This window comes from Falco cherrug, chromosome 5 (genome assembly GCF_023634085.1).
Source record: "Falco cherrug isolate bFalChe1 chromosome 5, bFalChe1.pri, whole genome shotgun sequence".
Taxonomy (NCBI): domain Eukaryota; kingdom Metazoa; phylum Chordata; class Aves; order Falconiformes; family Falconidae; genus Falco; species Falco cherrug.
This window is the reverse complement of record NC_073701.1, coordinates 35,807,094-35,829,552: the sequence shown is the minus strand read 5'-3', so window position 1 is coordinate 35,829,552 and position 22,459 is coordinate 35,807,094. Positions and strand designations below refer to the sequence as shown.

The 22,459-nt window shown below is 42.9% G+C and overlaps 1 protein-coding gene across 6 annotated transcripts in view; it reads right to left on the bottom strand.

Moving 5' to 3' along the window:
• The window catches only part of GRAP2 (GRB2 related adaptor protein 2), a 119,159-nt gene that overhangs the window by 2,800 nt on the left and 93,900 nt on the right, over positions 1-22,459 (bottom strand). For 5 of the 6 annotated variants that reach the window (XM_055711852.1, XM_055711853.1, XM_055711855.1 and 2 more), the window contains 6 exons: positions 11,681-11,783; positions 8,658-8,749; positions 6,535-6,654; positions 4,614-4,782; positions 2,860-2,991; positions 591-710 (listed from right to left, as the gene is read on the bottom strand). In XM_055711852.1, coding sequence (XP_055567827.1) covers positions 591-710; positions 2,860-2,991; positions 4,614-4,782; positions 6,535-6,654; positions 8,658-8,749; positions 11,681-11,783 — 736 coding nt within the window. Of the gene's footprint in view, positions 1-590; positions 711-2,859; positions 2,992-4,613; positions 4,783-6,534; positions 6,655-8,657; positions 8,750-11,680; positions 11,784-17,616; positions 17,711-22,459 lie in introns of those variants that run through there. The other variant, XM_014286275.3, reaches the window with a different exon arrangement.

Genomic DNA, 22,459 nt, shown 5'->3' with positions numbered 1-22,459 from the left:
TCTCAGGATTGAAGCAAAAAGTAGTGGAAGAGACAGTGTGACTACAAGTGCACTGCAAGACAGAAAGTGCTGTAGCATGGCACAGTATCATGAGGCAACTCTCCGCAGGACCTAAAAAGAGCACTGTACATATAGCTACTGTACTTAGGAAGGCCTGGCTGTGGTGGCAAAGCCAGTCCCATCAGCGGGCATGAAGCTCTTCTAGGAGAGATCATTAGATTTTCAGAAATACCTTCTGCTGACCTGAATCCAAACCCATGGGTGAGCTTGGGCTCATTCACAATGTCCCAGATGCCTGTTTTGTGAAGCTCATGCTAAGTTCCCTCCTACTAAGTCTGTATGTTAACTAAGGTTGGCCTTGAGAGCAGCCCTAGAACTATGGTCATGTAACACCATAGTCTTGCCCTCAGAGTACCCCAGAAGCAGATTCAAGTGTCTGGGACAGAGTCCTGAAAATCAAAAACATCTAAGATACGTCCCAACAGGCTTAATACACTATTCCTCATGTAGCCTCTGTGCAGGTGACATTGCCCAGACTGCTTGGCCATTGCTAAGTCAGGCAGATGGGGCCTTCCAAGTGCATCACCTACCGGTGTCTGCTGGTGCAGTGGGTCTATGTGTCTCCATTGCATAGCTGCTGCACTTCCCTGGCCGTGATCCCTTAGTCCATGCAGCCCATCTTTCCTGTCCAGACTCCCACCATATCTATCCTAGAAAGAAAACAGCAAGACAAAAGTAACGTATGTGCTAATATGTATAAATAAGGAGCTTTAAAAGTCACTGGTGGCCAGGGAGTCAGGGTCCAACCCTCAGGTAAATCATCTTAGATGTGTACTTCCAATACAACCCCTGGGCTGCCGTCCTGCAAGCAATGCCTGTCATGGAAGAGGTCACCTCAGACTGTTCTGTTTTGGATTTTTCTTCTTAGAAGTTGAAATTTGACTGTTCTCAGCTGTGTTCCACAGCCACTGGGAAAAGTGGTCAGAGAGGGATTTTTTCGGCCTCTGGGACTGTTGGAGAAAACCTAAGGCTGTTCTCACAGGTGAAAAACCATACTTGCTCAGGGGACTTTTGCCAATCTGGAGGTACTATGCCCCAGTCCTGCCCACTCCTCCATCCCATACACTGGTGGAATGGCAGCGATGCTGACGCAGCTGACTGCACAGCTGAGGATTCACTACTTTATTTTTTCTTGGACTGCTCCATTCTGTGAAGGGCAGGGAGCAAGCCTGAGAACCCAGTAGCCCAATTAACCAAAGAAGAAAGGGGCAAAATCAGGTTCAAAGAAAAGAAGCCATATGATCACACATCTGAAGTCATATCAACACAAATCAGCCCAGACAGATGGAGAGAGGAAGGGGGCAACATCTAGGGAGCAAGTTTTCTTTTGTCTGCACAGATGAGAGGTGCTGAGTGTCTTCATCCTTCCAGGCCCTTAGTGCATGCACTAAGCTTTTTTTTTTTACAATAACAGTGTGACAAAATCTGTTATCATGTTAGCTCAGGTTGCAGCAGTGCTTCAGTGACACAGAGTCTGATAAGTTGTGTTCAACAGAGGGGAGGGAGAACAACAGCTTGTACTTGCTGTTGCTTGCAAACAGTTTTTGTCCTCTCCCTCTTGTTGCTTCCTTTCTTGCACCCACTCTTTGAAAATTTCCCTTGGTTTCACTTGTGCCTTTTGTCAGCCTAAAAGTTTGCTGAGGCCTGAGACTGGAGCACAATTTGCACCTTACCTGTCCCTACCAGAAAGTGAGTGAACTTAATCTGGCTTTGCAGCTGCAAGACTTACTACATGGCTGCTTCACTCCTGTGAGTGTTTCTGCTCTATATCAAGTGTGACTGATGCATAGACTATGCTCCAAAGAGTTCAGGCCCTCAGCTTTGTCAGAAGCTGTATTATTCCTTCAGCAGTACCCTGACAGGCAACACTGCTTGTCTGATGAGAGAGAACAGCTATTTCATGATTGTCCCTGGCCTTGCTATGTGGGAGCTCTCATGCCTTAAGAAACAGCGTTTTGGATTTCTTTACTTCAGTAGGACAAGTCCTTTCCTTGGATGATACTACACTCTCTCTAGCTAGAGACATGAGCCAACCCCAGGAAAACTACTTTCCCCAAATTAATCAGGAAGAACTTTGAAGACAGCACCAGATACTGCTGTTCTCTCCATTCCTGTGGAAGCAAAGGAGTAAGGAAACCTCACACATCAGGGATGCAACATGATGAAAGAGTGCAGAGAGGGCCCAGAATAGGGAGGAGGAGGATTGTTCTAAAGGAAACCAAACTCTACTAGGTTTAACATTGTCATTTCTCATCCCTGTGATGTGTTTTATGGTGCTGAATGTTAGTAGCACAACTCAGAAAGAAGAAACGGGCAGTAAGGTTTCCTTTGTCCCACAGACTAGAGACAAGTTCCTGAAACCATATATGTGTGTGCATGCAAGATCTGGGAGTGTTTTTCTGCACTCTCACTGGATGATACTTTTCTCCTTTCCTAAGCAAAGCGAGAATGTGACACCATTCTTTGTTTTCCAGGTTTTGGGATGGAGCCCCCAAAATTCCCCAGAAGTTCTCCCAGGTTCCCAGTGAAAGAGCCACTGTAAGCTGACTTTTTGCTGGTCTGTCAATCAGTTGCGGATCACAAAACTAAATAAAAGCCCACATATTTATTGCACATCGAAAGAGCTCCCCAGGGTGACAAAATCGTTGCTGCTACCCCAATATGAAGACCTAACTGACTGCTTCCTAAAGCAGGGTGACAGATTTTTGACAAAGTGACTGTTCACATGCTACTAAGCAATCAAGGCCAGTGTTTCAGGTGCTTGGGCTTGACATCCCAGCCCCTCATTCCTGGTAGTACCTGTTGCTGCTGCAGTATGGGGATAGGATGCTCTACATTTCTCTTGGATATAGAAAAATTATCCTCTCCAGCTGCTCCACACAGATGGAATCCTTCCCGGCCCATCCGTTCCAGGCTCCCACCATGCCTTTCCTGATGGAAGAAAGATCACAAAAGTGAGGTCAGATTTTTGTGTCCCACACATCTTTGACTGAAGATTAGCAATTGTTGCACACTGATCACTGCCACTGACCTCTACCTTGGAGGCTCTTCCAAAGGAAGGATCCTGCCCCTCTGAACAAAAGGACAAATCAGGAATCCCATATTTTAGATCTTTGTCATAGCCATTCCCCATCTGAAGACTGGGTAGTAATGGGAGGTGCTGGACTGAAAATGTGGCCACTGATGTAAGGACTGGCACAGAAACCAAGCTTTTTTTAGGAAATACTGCCCTTAGACTTCATTTGTCTCTGCGCTGAAATCTGTATATTACTGTCATTTTATCATATGGCTGTAGCATCTCGAAATTTGAATTGTGAACAGAAACCCCACTGTGACAAGTGCTAAACATATCCTGCTGAGACCATCACCATAACAAATGTACAGAGTGTTTGCCAAAGTAAACTTTACTCCTTTCATTTGCCTGTCTGCATCTTGGAGCAAATGCTGTTCTCTTTCCCTTCGTGCTCACAGTCAGCCCAAACAGGTTGGTTTACTGACATACATGCATACAGTCTTCCTTTCTCCTTCCCCAGACAATTCTTCACTGTGATCTCTCTCACAGGTCCCATAGCCTCTATTTTATACCTTACTGGTGCATTTTAAGTGGTCTAGAAGGAGACAATAACACAAGCCCCTTCTTCAGACTGAAAAACATATCATGTCTCTTTTGGAGCCAGTAAGAATGACCCATATGAAACTACCTATATGGGTCATATAAAACTACCTATATGCCTATAAAACTACCGCTGCAGTCAGCAAATCATATACTTCATGCCTTGCCTTTACCTGCACATCCTGGTAATTTAATACCAGAATCCGTTTCCCAGTAAAGCAGAACTTTGGTTACTGCAGTGACCGGGCATGTTCACTCCCAGTACTGTGTGTGCAATGCATAGCACTCTCCACTATGTCATTTGCTTGTTCCTTTGGCACAAACCCAGGCATTCATTGGACCGAGATTTCCCTGCTTTCTCAAACAGCTACTACATCTTCCCTGAATGCACAGCCTGTTCCCATACCTCCAGGTTTTGCCCTCAGTTCCTCCAAATTCGTTACTGTGTTTGCTTGGTAACAGAAGATGGATGATTCTTCTGAGCAGACAAACTTTCAACTGTAGTAACAGCTGCACTCTGGGTGCATTCAAGGACACTAGGAGACCAGATTCAAATTCTTCTCAGACACAACCTACCAGTCAGCTGAGTACCTGCCCTTATGAAAGCTAGGCATTTCAATAAGGTAAGTTCTGCTCTCCTTGGATGTGTAAGGCATCTTAGAACTTCAGCTCTGGGGCCTTAGCACAGCTTTAGCAAAGCACCTCTGTGCAGATTTGCAGCACTGCCTATTGCTATCCAAAACAGAACTAGAAAATTCTGCTCAATTATAAAACCGTACGTACTGCTGAATCCATGAAAAATCTGTGTCGCAAGGCCCATCAGTGCAGTGATATGACAGGGTGTCTGAGGACACACTCTCTCCCCGCATGCCCCCTCCCCAAGACATTCTCATAGGCTGAATTCCTTCCTGAGAAACTTCTAAGGACAGTTTGTGTTTACCTTCTCTTCTCGGCTGTTGTCCCTCAGGAAGATCTGCTTCTGCCTGGAGATGGAAGTTGTCCTGTAGTAGTCCACCAGCTTGTTTAGCGAGTGGAATTTCTCTGTCCACAAGTAATAGTTACCCTTTGAATCCCTCATCACTTTGAAGTGTTGCACATCATCTTCATGTCTGGATCCAATTGAAAAAGTAAGGGATCATCAACCAGATTACATTTTTGTCTTTTTTGAAAAAGTCTTTTCCAGAAAGGTACCAAAACTTCTTGCTTGGCCAAAACTAGACTTCTGGAAAGTAAAGCAATGGCAATCCTTGTGTGTACTGGACCTAGCTATGGCTCTGTATTTCAAAAGACTTATCAACATACAAACATGGAGCACCGCAGGTCTGCCCAGTCACAAAGCACTATGGGAACAAAGCATAGGGTTTTAAAGCCTCTCCTTTGAAATAAAGGCCAGAGGAGCTTTCAGGGCCACAAATAGCTAATAGCTTTATTCTGTACTTTATACGGGAGACAAAGGTGCAGTTGTAGTCTATCCACTAGCCTCTGCATGTTCCTGTTAACATCCAGTCTGCATTGCCTATAAGAGATATATTATACCTTTTCACACCACGGGCATCACCACTATATGCAGACATAGTTACACAAAGCCATACACTGAGTTTTATAATTGTATACTTTCTAGTGTAATATCACTACTACTGGTCATTCTCCTTACCCAAGAGAAAAGAAAAGAAAAGAAAAAAAGGAATTATTGGTTGCTGTTACAAGCCAAATTAACTGTCTCAACTTTCTGCTCCTGCTTCCCACTTGCAACTCCCCTCCTCTTACCTCTTATCTGATTTGGTCAATTCCTTTTTGCACTAGATGTGATCTGGTTTTGGTACCTACCTCCTTGCTCTGTGTAACTCCAGAACTCACAACACTCATCTCAGAGGCTACATCTGCACAAATAAACTAAACAGGGACCAGGCAAGGACTGAGTGCTATCCTGGAGTGCTACAGTCACACGCGCTGTTGAAGTATTAGCATGGTTTTGGTCTAAACCAAAAAGCTCTCTCCTAGACAGTGCTGGGCCATGGTTAGGCAGACAGAGTGGACCAAGAACTGTTCGCGGTGAGCTGCTTGAATACAGCTTTTCTGTTCCGTGAGGTGAAGATGGTTTAGCCATGTGGATCTGCGCTTTGCCACATTGCTTGACCTCAGGGCCAGAGAAAGATCCTGATTGTACTTAGTTTACTGCTATAGATGTAAACAAAATGTTTTCCTGCATTCTTCCCAGATACTTTTTGAGCTCCCTGAATCAGAAAGTGCACGCTGCTTGGAAAAGACATTGTTAACCACTACTCCAATTTAAAACTGGTTATCAATTGTTTGTCTGAAAACTGGGAAACCAGCCATCATCTAAGAGCTCTGCTTTGAAGCAAACACTCTGAGAAGGGCTGGGCTACAATAAATTGCTGAAATGCAGCTGGGCTGCAAGCAACTAAAAGCTGTTCCTGTTCAATGGCTGTTTCATGACCTGTGGGAAATAAGTTCGCAATGTAATAATCATCTCTTAATGGCAGTAGTGGAGTTCTTTGACTCAGCAACCAGAACTGTCAGGGAATTAAAACAAATGTGTGTTTTGCACTATGGGAAATGTCCCATGTAGCACTCTGCTTTGCTGCAGCTTTTTCAGAGAAGCAGGTCACCAGAAGATGCAGCTTTGGAATGGGCATTCACTTTGTCACTTGAAAAGAGGCAGGAAGATTTGGGAATCAGATGCCTAATTTGTTCTCATTCACAACACAGCAGCACTGCCAGTGACTGGCAGCATGCAAACTTCCCAAGAGGTTATGCCACATTAGGAATCCTGTCAAGAGGAGGCTAGGGACACCACTGAAAAGGAAAAGCAGCAGGAAAATGCTGTGAGAAGCAGATACCTGACAGAGATGGAGAAGTCACCGTGAGAGTTCTGACTGGCTCTGACAATGAAGGAGCCAACTCCTTTGCTCATGAGGATGTTCTCTGCTTCATGGCGGGATATCCTCTCATCAAACCAGCTGTCAGGTGGGAAAAATCATGGAGACATGAACAAGGCATGTGAATTAAGGTGAGGAACAAAAAAGTTGAGGGAAGGGAGAAGGTGAATAAGTGGTGTGGAGGAAAGACAAAACAAAAGGATCAGAGGAGCACAGATGACTACTCCCAGTGGCCATGTACATGCTAAGGTACAGGGTTTTGACGCATGCAGACCATTTTCTTTGAGCAGTAAAAGCACGTAAATGCAAAGAGAAGAACGTAAGCTTTGGCCTGCTAAGAAACAACACTCAGCTGAAACTGTAATAACAGGCACAGTACAGTAAGGTGTTATTCAAAGAAATTTTAAATTACAAACTTGTATGTATACACTCATGCATAATTCAGACATATACATCAGATTGCTTTTGGTAAACTGATTGAAAATTACTGGACTGTGATGGATATATTGCAAGGGACACACATAAATTTTAAGCAGAAATAAGCCATGAAAGTTTTAGTACTAATAAATTGGTTTCTGCAAGAGTTACAATACCACAAAACCACAGAAACACAGAATACATAAGCAAATTTATGTAAATTTAGCCAGGCATAACAAATGATAGTGTAAGGCACTGGACTAATAATAAGAAAGTCACCATAAATAGTAAAATAATACCGTGTCAGTAGGAATTTCTCAGTAGAGAAAAAAATCATTATGTACATTTATATATGTCTACTCCACAGCTAATAAGATCTACAATCTGAAGTTTTCTGCTTTTACATAATGTTGATTGCCTGTATTCCATTAAAATTAAGGACTGATAGTTCCATAACCTCTGTCATTTCCACTTCTAAATTTTGTTATACTTCTCCTTACTATCATCACAGTTTACCTATGTATCATTAGCAAAGGGAAATCAGACTTTAATCAACATTCATAACCAGCCTCAATGACTACTTGATAAGACAAAAATGGGAAAAACCCGCCCATCAAAAGTAGGAGACGACTTTCTTCCCTACATCTGGTTCTAGTGTCTAGCCTGAACTGGTTCAAAATGCAGACCTGCTACTCTAAGAGCTAAAAGCATCATAAAAGCAAAATATTTCTTCACAGCTCTTGCACAAAAAGCATCATGAGAAAAAAGTGTGTGAAAAAAGAAACTGCTAGTGTCCCTGTGTGATGCCACAGCCTTGTGAAAGAGCAAACAAGACCAACTGGGACATCTTAGTGCCCTGAAGCGCAGAAGTACAAGCCCATAAGTTGCACTGCAAACTAATAACACCCTTCAGCTCAGCCAAGCAGTCTGGCTTACGTCCAAAAAGGCCGGTAAGTGCCACCTCCAAAGGGGACAGTGGCACTTATTTGTATACTCAGAATCCCTGTACCCTCCCAGTTTGCCTGCTCAGGGCACCAGTGCATGCACGCGTGTGTCTGCACGAGTGTGGGAGCATGTCTGGTCTATCATCTCTGTCAATCCATGAGTAACACCAGCTGTCAGGTTTCACGTAGCAGTGCACTGACCTCTACTGTATCGAGAGAAACTCACACACACTTTGCAGGGAGGAGAGGGAAATGTGGATGGCAGGGTGGGGAAAAGGGAGTTAATATCGCTAAGAGTCAAGGGGGAGGGAATTACATTTTCAAAAATATCTCTTGCTCTTCCTTTTGTGCTCAGCCTCTGCTGCCAAGACTTCACAACATGACTATTCTCCTTCTGGCCGAGAAGACCTAAGTGCAGTTCCTACCACAACCCAGTGACCTCCCTCTGAGTAACAGTAACAAAGGCATCAGTCACTTGGGAGTGTGAGAGAGCGCCGAGATCCTTTCAGCTCTGAAAGAGCAGGGAATGCTTTAGGGTAGAAATAAGATGCACTGGCAGAACTATGTATGGCATTATGGCAGTCCTTGCCAGTTTAAACTGCAGTATGTAATAACCAGTGCTTCCTCTGTCATGTCTTCCCTTGTGTATGCATGCACACATGTTCTTGGCAGCACTCTGTGAAAACGTGCAATGGTGGTGCACACACTTTCCGTGGCACTTACGGGGGAACATGAAAATCAATGAAGTTCTTTGGAACGTAGCCCTCTTGACTTCTGAGCTCAGCCTTGTACCACTCTTCCTGGGAGCTCAAAACCTGCAATGGAGAGATGGGTGGAATAAACATGTCTCCTGAGAAAGGCGTATGTATCTAAGATTCTGGCAGAAACCTAGCATTTCTTGTAAGAATAGAAAAGAACTCCACATATGCTTTACTTCCCACCCACCGTGCAGCAAGGTTACTGGCTGATGACCACTTCAGAGCAAACAAAGCAATAAAGAAGGCCAAGCAGAATTAGAGGGATTGCTTGTTAACTTTATCCCTTCATCTGAATGCCTGTCCAGGTGGCTGGGGATGCTGTTTGCATGTCTCTGATGTCTGTGAAATGGAGAAATTCAGCTCCGAAAGACTTAATAGGAGTTTAAGGAGCTCTCTCTGCTGCTTTTGATAGTTGGTATCGGAGCATCTCTGTTTCGCAAGGGAGGAAAAAACCTCTGAAAACTCCTTTGACGTGTATGGGCATAAAGGGATATACAGCTATATCTGTGTGTGTGTGTGTGTCATGACTGCACAGATGTTACTGTGTGCTCTCTCATATGTCATTTTGCAAGAGGTTAATTAGTGGGTTAACCCTTCAGCTACCCTGGACATTGCCAAGGTAGATAAAGGGAGGAGGCAAAAAACATTTTAAAGCCACTATTACACTTAAGAGATCGTAGGATAGCAGGAAGCCAGTCCACAGTGCACACTGGAACAGCTTCAAGTGTACCCACATTGAAGTCGAGTGTAATGGTCCTGGGGGACTGCACTGCTGACCAGGGACTGCCCATATTCACTGCTCCCTGGCTGATGGCCCCTGATACAGCCCTCAGCTAGAGGAGAGAGGACGGGAATGCAACCACATTGTGATTTTACTGCAGATGTTGTGGTCTTTGGTGTTCTGTTTGACATTCCAACTCCTGGGACAGAATTCCACTTTATGAAATAGAACATGTTTCTATTCTCTCTGGTTTTGGAGAGGAGCCTGAAAGCATGAGCCGTGACAGTTTTAAAAGGAGAAAGCAAGTGGAAAAGGCTTAATTTAAAATCCATTGTTAACAATAATAATGCATATTTTGTAAGCCAATCCCATGTTTTGGGAGCCCAATGCACATTCTTACTACTTGGTGTTGGCAACAGGATGTTACTCTCTCTGGGGCCAATTCCCCATTGCCTTGCCTGCCACGTAGGCCTTTTTTATGCATCTGGATACAGAAAGGTTGGGAAACAGAAAGCTGTGGAATTTCCTGCTTGTATAGTCACTGCTTCTACCATCCCCAGATACTGGATTAAGGCTCTTTTTTGCTGCTGTGGCCGACCAAAGGGGATGATAGCTACTCCCTCCCTGGTCATGCTCAGGCCCTGCTCTGCTGGCAGTGAAGTTTCCAGAAAGACCCACCTGCTGGTTCTTGGTGCAGGGCTGGCAGGTTTCTCTCAGTATGTCATCCTCTTAGAGAAGGATGTGGGGGGGCTGAGAGGGTGGATTTCCTCCTGTCATTGCTGGTTGAGGGCCTCATGCTTCCTGTTTTCTAATCTCTACATCAATACTGTTCATCTTATCTCCTTCATAAATCAGAAAAGACAGCCAGCAAGCAGCTTGTGCAGGCAGCAGGAGGGGGCTTATGACAGGGTATGAATGTATGTGTGCGTATGCCAGAAGAAAGGTGTTACTCAGGCTAATTTGCTGTTACTATGGCTTGGGCAGCTAAGGTGTTATTTTGTTTACCTCAAGGATGTTAAAGCAAGAGGTAGTCTGACTTTTCTGGTAGTGAAGTCTCTGTGACAACTAATAATAATACTGATATTTAGTGTTACTTGACACTTTTCATCAGTAGCTTCCCACATACTTTGAAAGGAAGCTCTAGCTTATAATGATTTTACAGGAAGGGAAACTGAGGAACAGAAGGAAAACTGATCTAGTCAACACCATCACCCCAGCCAGGGACTTGATGAAAGTCTCTGAGGAAGAAGGTATCAGGTAAAAATCATGGGACAGTAGGGACATGGGGACTACTTTTGATCTAAGGAAGAATTAGAAATGAGAGTGTTCATTTATGCTGAAGAAAGGCAGTGATTTCTCCAGAACCTGCTCATAGCTCTTTGGGAAAAACTGGTATTTGATCTTAATGAGTTCTGGATGCCATCAGCTTTGTCTAAGCTTCAAAAATTAAAAGGCCAATAAAATAAGAAATGGTGGTGATGGATGAGGCAAGGCTGAGACCCAGTATCTTATTAATTGGAATAGCTGGGACCATACAGGGAGGTAGGGTTGGGTTAACAAGAACTGTTCTACCATAACACATGCAAAAACTTTAAAGAGACTCTTAAATACTCTGTATTGTATATGATCAACCCTACTTCTGTCATTCCCTCACTGCTAAATTCCTGCAAGGATGTATATATTGTTAGCCCAAGACCTCTTAAACTCTTCCATTTATGTGTGTAACAGACTGTCTCATGGATTTTCTATTTGCAATTGCCTAAAACCCCTGCAGCAGCTAACAGTAACTACTTACAGTGAAAAGTTAGATAAAAGTTCTATAATGCATAACAACTATCTTTTAAACAGTTTAAGAGCTGGAAATAAGGAAGCCATCCTGCCTGCCTTTAGACATAATTATCTTAAACATAGTCACCCTAGACTACCTATATAGTCAATGGAAACAGACAGGACCCTCAAAATCTGTCCACTGAAGAACTGGATATCTGTTCCAGCAAAGGTACTTATCCTTCCCTGCCGACTACTGGAGGACTGCAGGGCAACTAATTCCATAGTTTATGGGTATAAAATCAAGTGAAGTGGACACAGACTCAAGCAACGTGGGTATTGTTCATTGACCTATAGCAAGCCCTATGGGAGATGAGTATCCTGCAATTTTATCCCAATCTATAGGCATCTGTCTTCATCTGTTTTGCCAAGGCAAATGGGAGCATAGAATGGCAGCTTTCTCGGAAATGCTGTTTAGTCAAGCCTGAAGCTGCACTTACCTTCAGCATATCGCCAGCCTGGAAGCTCAACTCATCCTCTCCAGAGGCACTGAAATCAAACTTGGCGATGGCTTCCATACCGTGTCTTGGTGGCAGAGCAAAGCTGGAAGAAGTATATGCTTGTCAACATCTATGAGCTGCTGGGACTGCTGAGTCTAGCCTCTAGAAAGCTTATAGGCAATGCTGTGATTTATACATGGATGAGCACACACCAGCCATTGGTAGACATTAGTTATTAGACGTGGAAAGACATTAGCAAGTAGAGGAGACGCCTTGGCCAAGAGGCTATAATTAGCTTAAGTCAGTAGTTCAAACAACTTGTTCTGTATGCTTATTCCAACAGATCTCTTTCTCTGCAGCAGTCTCACCAAGAAGTTTGAACACATCACCCAAATAAGCTGGTATCAGGGAAAACCTTCTGCATAGACCAATCAATACGCTGCCACAGTTTCCAATAAAGCAAGTGATTCTGTCATGCAATAGAAGAATGCATTTTTCCTCTGCAGTGACTTACTCTTTATCTCAAGGGTGAGACAAAATGTAGACAAAATGAACGCCCTGCAATAAATACATTTTTTTTCTTGGACGGGGCCACAATAATGAAGGTTGAAAGAGGTTTTTCTCTGTGACAGCTTAGCATGGGTGACCACAAATAGCAGCTAGGAAAAACTGTTTGCAGAAAGGCTGTATCCCCTATTTTGGAGCAAGCAGAGAGTGAAACTGTAGCACTGACAAGTAGCACGCCCTTACTCTACCTCGGTGTTGGTAACCTAGGAGCCTGAAATGTACCAGACAACCTGCAAACCAAAGCCTGCTTTTCATCAGCAGAGCAGATGTGACAGGGGAAGTAGCAACATGAACTTTGCTTCTTCACCACTTCCTGCTCGTGTAACTCAGATGTACCCCAGCAGGACCACTTCTATAATCAAGAGTTACTCCTTTCCCATGGCTGGCTCTTGGGCTCTGCAGCTCAGCTGTGAGACTGCCAGTGACAAGACAAGAAATAGCTAGGCAGTGCCACATTGAGCAAGTGAACTGCTGGTAGATGCTCTTGCAGCCTAACTTGTGAAGACCATCAGACAGCTCCAATATAGAAGTAATTTTTATGGTTACTAAGCTAGGTTCATCTGGGAACAATGACCCTGAAGCCTCTGGCAAAACCAGCCATATTTTATGACTTGAGAAGAAGTGCCAACTTGCCTGACCCAAAACATTCTTAACCAGAAAGTCCTAGAAAGAAACCATATGAAGAACCCTACTTAGAGGGCTATTTCTTGTCTCCTGTTAGAACTGAACCAAGATCCCCAATATATAAAGTACTGATACTGAGCAACCTCCAAAATTATGCCACTTCAAAATCAACAGGGTGCTGTAGCCCCTCGTTCTCTGCAATACCTGCTGTAAGCTTCCCCCTTTGACACACAGCCCAGGGATTTAACCACCTGCGTACCAAGGATCCAGAGCCCATCACTGATACGGTGCAATTTGACTCAAACTGCTGAGAATAAGCTGGGAGAAAGTCTGCAGGGCGAAAATTATAGACTGTTGGGCTGTTATATATTATATATGTATATATAATAATATATAGGGCTGTTAAGACAGCACCAGCAGTAGCCCTGGGATTCAAGAAGAAAAAACACCAGCATGGAAAGATATAAAGTTTCAGAGGAAAAACAAAACCAAAGGAGGTTTAGTTCAGATAGTCAGTCTGGCTGAGGACCAGTCACAAATCATTGGGGTCACCTGAGCTGAGTTGTCAGTGCTATCAGTTCTGGCCCAGCTGGTGGCAGATGGCAACCATGGAGGCTGACTCTTCTGTCCTGATTGATGCTTGCCTCACCAGCAAAAACTCTTCAGGTGCCTTTATACAGGCAACGAGTATGCTAATGCTTAGCCTAATATTTCACTAAATCCTAGCTAGCTTCTGTGTGTGTTAGCTGTAAGAAGCATGTATTTATTGGCTAAGTTGTCTATTTCCTGCTTGCAGAATCCCTTTGCACTTGACTAAAGATGTCCAGGTAAAGTGATCCACAAGAGGGGCTGTAACATCACTGGAGATTAATTCTGAGATATGTTAAATCTCACTTTTAACTATAAAAAGATCTTCACATGCTTTTGGATCTGTTAGCACCCTCTTTTTCACTGCTTATAGGTGAATTTGTATTCACGCGACTGATTGAACTATGTGGCCCCAAGGCAATTTTTTTGTCAGTCCACAGACAGATCTGCTCATTTAGTATTAACCCATCCTATAGCAATTAGGATTGTTTCGGTGCTGGGGCCCCCCATGTAGGTTGGAGTGCTGTCATGGTTTAACCCCAGCCAGCAATAAATACCATGCAGCTGCTTGCTTACTCCACACCCCTACCTTGCCCTGGTGGGATGGAGAAGAGAACTGGAAAAAGGTAAAACCGTGGGTTGAGATGAGAAGAGTTTAATAATTGAAAGAAAGTAAAAATAACCAACAATAATAATAACAACAAAACCAATAATTGTAATGAAGAGGAGCAAGGAATAAAACCCAAGGGAAAAAAAAACCCCAAGTGATGCACAATACAATTGCTCACCACCGGCTGACTGATGCCCAGCCAGTCCCTGAGCAGCTATCGGTGACTCCCAACCAATTCCCCCCAGTCTATATACCAAGCATGATGTTCTGTGGTATGGAATATCCCTTTGGCTAGTTCGGGTCAGCTGTCGTGGCTCTGCTTCCTCCTGTCTTCTTGTGCTCCTGCTCACTGGCAGAACATGGGAAACTTGGAAAGTCCTTGACTTAAAGTAAGCACTGCATAGCAACAACTAAAACATCAGGGTGTTGTCAACATTATTCTCATACTAAATTCAAAACAGTGCTGTATCAGCTACTAAGAAGAAAATTAACTCTATCCCAGCTGAAACCAGGACAAGTACATAGGTCAGTTATGGTCTGCTATATGCCTGCTATTCTAGCTCATTGCCTTAGGGTTTTGTCAATATACATCAATAGTGGAGTATAATCCCTATGTTTTACCAATGTATTTTCAGTCTTCAGCTTTCCAGCTATTCCAACATTTTCATCCCTTTTTCTCGCTGTCGACTTACTGATGCTCTAATTCTTACTTTGGATACTATTTACAGATTTGCAAATATAGCTTAGGTTCATCCTCTGATTGCCCCACTCTTATTCCAGCATTGATGTAACTCTGCAGGTGCAACTCAGGCCTAATCTGAGAACTTTCCTCTGTTCTTGCACTGACATTTTTGGAGCTTCAGTCTACAACCTCCCACAGCCAGCATGCTAACAGAGCATGCATGTATTAAATCAAGGGAATTAACCATTGTGGGCACTAGTTAAACAATGATACTCTTTCATGGAAGAGAACTGAAGAAAAAGGCTAAAGGAGAATTACTTTAATAAGGGATGTTTTTCAGTGTTTTATCTTGCAGCAGTGGGCTGCTGCAGAGAGACCAGAGCCAACAAGGCAGATGATTTGTGGAACTCCTAAGTGTAGACCATTAATCCCAGCTTGAGAGAAAAAAAAAAAAGCCCTCACACTTAAAAACAATAAACTGTTTAAATACAAATCCTGTCTTTGATTTTTGACCCTTAGTCACAGAAGAGACAGTGGGGGTTCTCTCTGCAGGGGGCAAAAGGGGAGAGAGCCTTTAATTTTTCAGTATCTCAAATGTTAAAAGATGTTATTGGAGATGTGACCCCCTCAGAAGGAGAAGGGTTTCTGAAACAGTTAAAATCTTCTCTCTCACCTCCATTTCAATTTCAGCAATCCCAACCTTAGGGAGAGACCAGGAGACAGATACTTCTTCAAACAATCTAACACATGGATTAAATGTGCTTTTCATTGCCAGTGGCTGGATTTAGAAGCGACTCAAATACCATACACAGTGTTGGCTGTGTTGATAAATCAGCAATGCAGTAATACTGTGGCCTTAAGCTCTTCCCCCACCAACTACTAAAGCAACACTAGCCAATAATCCTGTCTTTGAACTCCAGCCTACCACTTCTCGTCACCTGAACTTCAAACCAGTTTGTTTTTGTGATCCTGTTCCTCCTTCCATCTGTAACTTGAGAATTCTCACTCCACATGGGTCAGTGCTGGGCCCTCATGAAAACTCCCCTGCCAGGGGCCCATTCCTCCCCTCTCTGCATGTGCCTGACTTCAAGCACTACCCTGTGACACAGAGAGACAGGTATTTTTACATTATTGTCATAACTTACATTTCTCAAGCACCTTTTGTCCCAAAGGACAGCACTGCAGTTCACAGAGAGACAGATTCTGCTTATAACTAACTGGTACAACTCCTTTAAGCTTTCGAGTAACCAAGGACAGTTTTAGACTGCATAAAGTTCTGTGTGAAAATCACTTTTGTACAGAGTTTAGCATGAAGTCTATGCAATGTTCAAAAGAAGATTTTTCAGTTTGGAGCATGAGTTGACCAGTACTCCCCATTTTGTGCTGGCTTTCTACATGGAGGTGAATTTTCTCTGTGATTCCCTATTGTAGTGAAGCAGATCCAAGGGGCATCAGGCTACTGCAATTCTGTGGGACCAGTGCAGCAGAAGATTGATAAAAGGAAAAATTAAAAGCAGTGTGGCTTTGAGAGCATTAGGGAGGTATTTTAGTTTGGCAGAATGCTATTCTCTGAGCAAGAACATCAGCATTTCTCTGTTGATGAAAAGTGCCAAGGCCTAAATCATGTCAGCACGCAACATATTCTGACAGCAGCATCCCAAAGATTTCAACACCCTACATCAAGCTGGGTCAAAATTCAGTAATAACAATGCCAGGGAAGGTCACCACCTATGAAGAGTTTACCACTTAGGGACTGCCTGGGCTCAGCCCAGCTCAATCTCACATATTAACATATCAACATCACAGACAGAGGGCACAGTTGCAAAAATGTGCCCACTTAAAGGAGCCATATGAACAAAATATTTTATTTTTATGCCTGCAGCATGTGCATTTCCAGCCTGCGGCTCCATCCAGTGAGGTTTTGCACTGAGATACACAGCGTGAGCTACTCTGTCTTTCTTCGGCTCTGCAAGAACAACCTATTGGACTGACAAGCAACCAGGGACAGAATTCAACTCTGAACATCTGTACAGCAGAAACAACAGAGAAGGGACCCGTTATCTACAAGAGCTGTGATAGATAAAAGCTTTGTTTTCACCAGCTAAGCCACATACAAGTGGCATGGGAATATTTCTTTCCAAAAACACAAACCTCTTGCTACAGAGTTAACGGTGCAGCTCCACTGACTGTCAGCGATAAGAGAGTAAAATATATAAGGGAGAACAAGTCACTAAAACACTCAGCACTGTCACATATAAGTCTTAGCTATCCTACCATCCAGAGCAATGCATAATACTTGGGCTGAGCCTCTGTACGCAGACAAAATAAGCCTCCTAGGAACAGGATTCACAGAACAAACAGACTTTCAGGACTCTAACCAACAGCAGTTGGTAAGAAATGCCTCAGACTAGGATGGTGCTTAATCTTCCTGGGGAACTTTGTCTTGGGTCTTCTGTGCTGCGTTCAGTCATGAGAGTAGAGTTGTGCAGCACTGGAGAAGTTGGGAAGCCTGTGCAACAGCAGCCCCAAAGAGAGGAGCACAATACCATGACACTATGAAATCATGAATATTTGTTGTGCCAGAAGGGTTGGTGTGGAAGACTAGGGTGGGGGCAGGCACTTCCTTCTGTTTGCCCACCTCCTCCCTCAGCTTCCAGCTGGTCAGATTTGGCTCAGGCACAGCATTTTTTTCTGCAAAAGCACTGCTCTGTTGTGGAAGCTGATGAACAAGATGGCACTGGGATCCCATGCTCTTTCTCTACCGAGCAGTACTTTACATCTCCTTACAAAACCCTCCTTTCCTCCTTAGTATCTTTCCCACACAGCTCCCCCCACTCAAGTCTCAGAGCCACACTTGCCCCATACCTTGTAGAAGCTCTCCTCTCTTCTGGTGCTTCGCTAGAAAGCAGGAGGTGCGTTACTCTCTAAGGGAAGGAAGAGAAGGAGAGCTGAGCCTGTATCAGGCTCCTCCCCGCAATGACAGTGTACCACATCAGTAATGGGTCCACGTGTGTGGACGAGGACAGTCAGAAATAGGCATGGGGGACAGAGGCACAGAATAGTGTCTGTCACAGGACAGAGCGGGGCACAGACAATTATCAGTCTCTAATGCTGGAAATATTTGGTACACTGCATATTTAAAATGGTGGTGTCAGTTCAAAAGGACCTTCCCTTTGCTGCTGCCTCAGACCAGGCTCATTTAATAGCTGAATGGAAGAGGATCCTGTCCCTCAAAAAGTGCAAGTTCTGCCCAAATAAGGAAAAGAGAAAAGAGTATAGATCTGTTAAGTGAAATGAGACACCCTAAGTTTGTTGAAAAGCGTATCTTGAGGAACAAGTAGCTGAAGACATAAAAACATGTAATAAAATTATTTTCAAAGACAACAGAATCAGGAAGCTTGCCAGAGGGTCCGTAGGGCTGACAGATGATTGAGATGTAAAAAGAGTGCTCAAAGAAGATAAGGATGAAGTACAAAAGCTAAATAAATTCTCTGCATCCATGCATCTTCTGTAGGGATGTAAGGAGGTTCCCACACTGGGGTTTTCTTTGCAGAGAAGAGCCAGGGGAACTGTCTTAATCTGAAGAACTGGAAGAAAAGGTTTTAGGACAAATCAGTAAATGAACAAGAGTAAATCCAAGGATTTGATATTTCAGAAATCTTGACTGAAATCTAAACTGAACATGAAATAGTAAAGGCTGAGCAATTAAACTGCGGCATACAATGTAAGACCTAACCCAGCCTCTGTACTAGAACTAGAAAAAGCAGCAAACACAATGCCTGTGATTGAAAAGCATTTTGAGGGGATGCAAGGGGCAGAAGGTCTGACTTCTGTATGCCTGGAATTGGTAGAAAAGATACTGAAGAAAAGAATTACTGGCCATAAAGGAGAAATGACATAGCAATTGCCCCTCACATAGCTTTTGTAGAAGGAAGTCATACTGCACAAATCTGATTGAGTTCTTTGAAGGAGCAGATAAGCATGTGGATAGGAGTGATCACTTGATATAAACCTTGCATTTCTAAAGCCTTTTTGATGGAGTCTCTCACTGAAGGCTCTTAAAAAAACAACCTCCTAAGTGCTCAAAGAGTAAAAGGGAAGGTCCTATAGGGACTTACAACTGAGTAAGTTGGGAAACAATTTGAATGAGCTGTTCAACAGATTCATAAATGATCTGGAAAAAATGAAGTGACAAAGCTTACTGATGAGAAAAAAATGTCAAGGTAATACAAATTAAATCTGCTCAAAGATGGTGATGGTGGAGATGGTTTTCAAAACACTGTTGAAGTGCAAGATGAATCTCAGCACCAATGACTGCAAAGTAATGGACATGGGAATGAACAACTGTAACTATATGAACACAGCAACAAACTTAAAACTAGCAATTACCACACAGGAAAGATACCTTTGGATTGCTGTGGATAGTTCCATCAAAGTGTCAGCTCAGTGGAAGTCAAAAAGGCAGGTTAGGAAATGTCAGGAAAGCGATAGAGAACAAAACAGAAAGCAACATTATGTCACTGTACAGATCACTGGGGCACCTGTTTGAGTATTTGTAACTTGAATATAGTTCTTACCCCTCCATTTAAAAAATGAGACAGTAGCATTAGAAATAGCAGAGGAAAGTAATTCAGGCAAAATTCAGACCAAAGCAACAGAAAGTTTCTGAACAAGGAAGGACCAAATTAAACAGACTAGGATCCTTCATCCTAGGAAAAAAGTTTAACAGAGGGATAAATACAAAAGCAATGTAGAAAATGATGAGAATCATGGAAAAGGCAAACAGGAATTTTTATTCACAATTTCTCATAACTTAAGCACTAGGAGCTCATTCTCAAGAGTGTCAGGATCTGGGAGGGCCTAGTGAAAGAAGCTTCACAGTGCACTTGCCCTGTTCTTACCCCCCAAACTGCTGTTGCTGGGACCCATAAACTCATGCAATTCATCCTTTCTTATGGGCCATAGTACTTCACAAAAAACACCACAATGTGCAAGTCTAAGACAATCAGTCCAGCAGCAGGCAGTGGCAGTCCCCATACACACCATCCTTTGGGGAGGGACTAATCTCCCTGGAATACCGGCTACTTAAAACAGGGGTAAGCTGTAAGTTATGAAGCGCTCAAACCAGTAAGGGGTAGAAACCATGAGAATTGCCTCTGAAGAGGATAATGCCCAATGTATTTTGCTGAAATAATATACAGGTGCAGGGGGCCACAGAAAGAGTACAGCAGCTAGCTCTTACTGTGAAAAGTTTTACATGTGGCTATCATTGTACATGTCAGGAATATACACCTCTTTACAGGAAAGTGGGACACCAATCCTCACAGTCTTCTTGGTTTTAAGTTATGTTTGTTCTCATGCTCTGTGAATGGCCTGACAGATTACACTATGCTACACGTTAGAACGACCTATTTTCTCTGTTTCTACCATGATGTGATCTAATGGGCCCCCCAGCAAGAACGCTGCTGTGAGCTGTCACTTATGTTTGCTGCCTGACAACGTCACAAAACACTGGTATGGATTCCTGTTACGTATCCAGAAATATTCCATGACAATAATAAATCTATTTAATATCAAGCCATAAAAGATGTGGCTTTCTATACCATAAACAGAACACTCAGTAGTGGCAAGGCCTCAACATTGAGAAAGGATAGGAAATAACTATTTTTCTTTCTTCTCCATTCCTATATGCTCCTCCCCTGTCACAGTTATGGTAGTATGTTAACATCTTCACCATGTGCAATACATGCATCACAGCTATGTTGAAAAATAGGAGGAAACACCCAGATATTTCAGCTATAACTAATGTAAAAAAACCTTATGGGAAGGGCATTAGACCCCATGCTTCCATGTTTTAGCCAGTCTGTTAGACAGTTGGATAAAGCCAAGCTTAGGCAGACAGGTTATTCCACAACTACCTACTTCAGATTTCTTATGTCATCATCTATTAGTGGCAGAATCCAGGTGGGATAGCTGAACCGTGGCTATGATACTGTCTGGGAAGACCTATATTTAAAGAGCTTAATGCAGATAAACTTACCCCTACTTTTACACTCAGGTGAATGATCCAAAATAGAGGTATTTGCAAACATGTCTGAAAACTGCCTAAGAACATATTGGCTCACAAAAATTTTAGTCATTTCTGGCTGGGTTTGAATTTTCAAGAGAGAAAACTTTTTCCAAGGCACTTTTCCACTTTAATTTCTATCTGGAAAGCATGGGAGTAGCCAGAAAGAAAAGAAAACAAAAAGGAAAAGAAAAGAAGGAAAGCAAAGGAAAAAAAAGGTTATTTCCAATAAAACATATAAACCAACTATTTTGCCTACTCTGAATTGTTCGGGTTCATAATATATGAAAAAGTAAGTGGCTAGGCTTTGTCTTCAGTGTAAACTACTTCCCCGTGTTCTTAATTAGTTTGCCTTCAGAAAATAACATTGCCAACAAGGGAAACAGAAGTTAAAGTATCGAAACAAGCGAGATTTTTATTGTTATATTTTGTTGTTAGTAATAACTCAGCATCTGTGGATTCAGGAGCATCAGGGCTGTAAATCCACATAAAGCTGAATGTTATGAATGGAAGCTGTCTGGTCTTTCCCAATCTTCCATCTATTCCTGTCCCCATATTCAGATATGCTTCACACACAGCAATTCATCCTCTCTCACCGCTTTGCTTTCTGCAAACAGCTGCTCAAGCTGTCCACAGTGACAGGTCATTAGTAGGCAGTTATTTTTTTCAGGATTGAGTGCACAGGAGTGGCAGTGCTATAAATGCTGCTCTGCAGAGCTCCGTGAACTGATCTGGGCAGAGCTCTGTCCCAATTTGCTATGCTTCCTGTTAGCAAAGATTGTCTTAAAAGCTCTGCACCTTGTTGCTCACCTGTAGTGATCCTCTTTGATCATGTTCTAGGATTTTCAAACAGCTCAGTCATCAGCTGCATATTCTAGTGCTGGTCTTGTCACCATCACCCTCACAAACCACATTCAGTTTAGCTGGTATGACTACAGCCTACTGTGCTTGCACATGTGGTACAACTTTTAATTAAAGGTGTGAAGCCTTTTCTTACAGGAATAAGCTTTAACTGTAAGAGTACTGTTCTAATTCTACAGGTGTTCATGCACTAGGAGAATATACAACTTTACCTTCCTGGTACTATCGATGTAGCACCATTTATTGCAAGGAGATCTGGCTTTAATCTTGAACAACAGTGTTCTTTTCCTATTTGATTCATGCAACCCTTCCCATCATTTTGCTAATTCATCTCTAGAGGTACCCTCTACTATTCTGGCTGATGAGCATCTCTGCACTTCTGAGAGATTTTTCTTTGGGAATATATTGCTATGATCCCCTAGTTTTCTATTTTAAAGAAGTATTGGCAAACTTGACAATATTAAATATTTTCTTCAAATCCCTCAAAACCTGCCAACTTTCTCTTCTGTGTTCCCTACCCTATAACTCCTGATTACTGAATTATTAGTGTCTCACTAATAGCTTTTTGTATTTAATCAGTTAAGTTCTCTACCTTCTGCATTTGTAGGGCGATTACACTGAGCCATGCTCGTGACATCCCAGATTATCATCTTGACACAGAATCACAAGAACTGAACTGTCGCAGAACTGACTGGATTAGCAGAGGAAGAAAGGGCATATTACAAAAGAGAAAGGGAAGATTTAACTTTTACTTTCCTGCCAACAATTCTCCTGGATTTC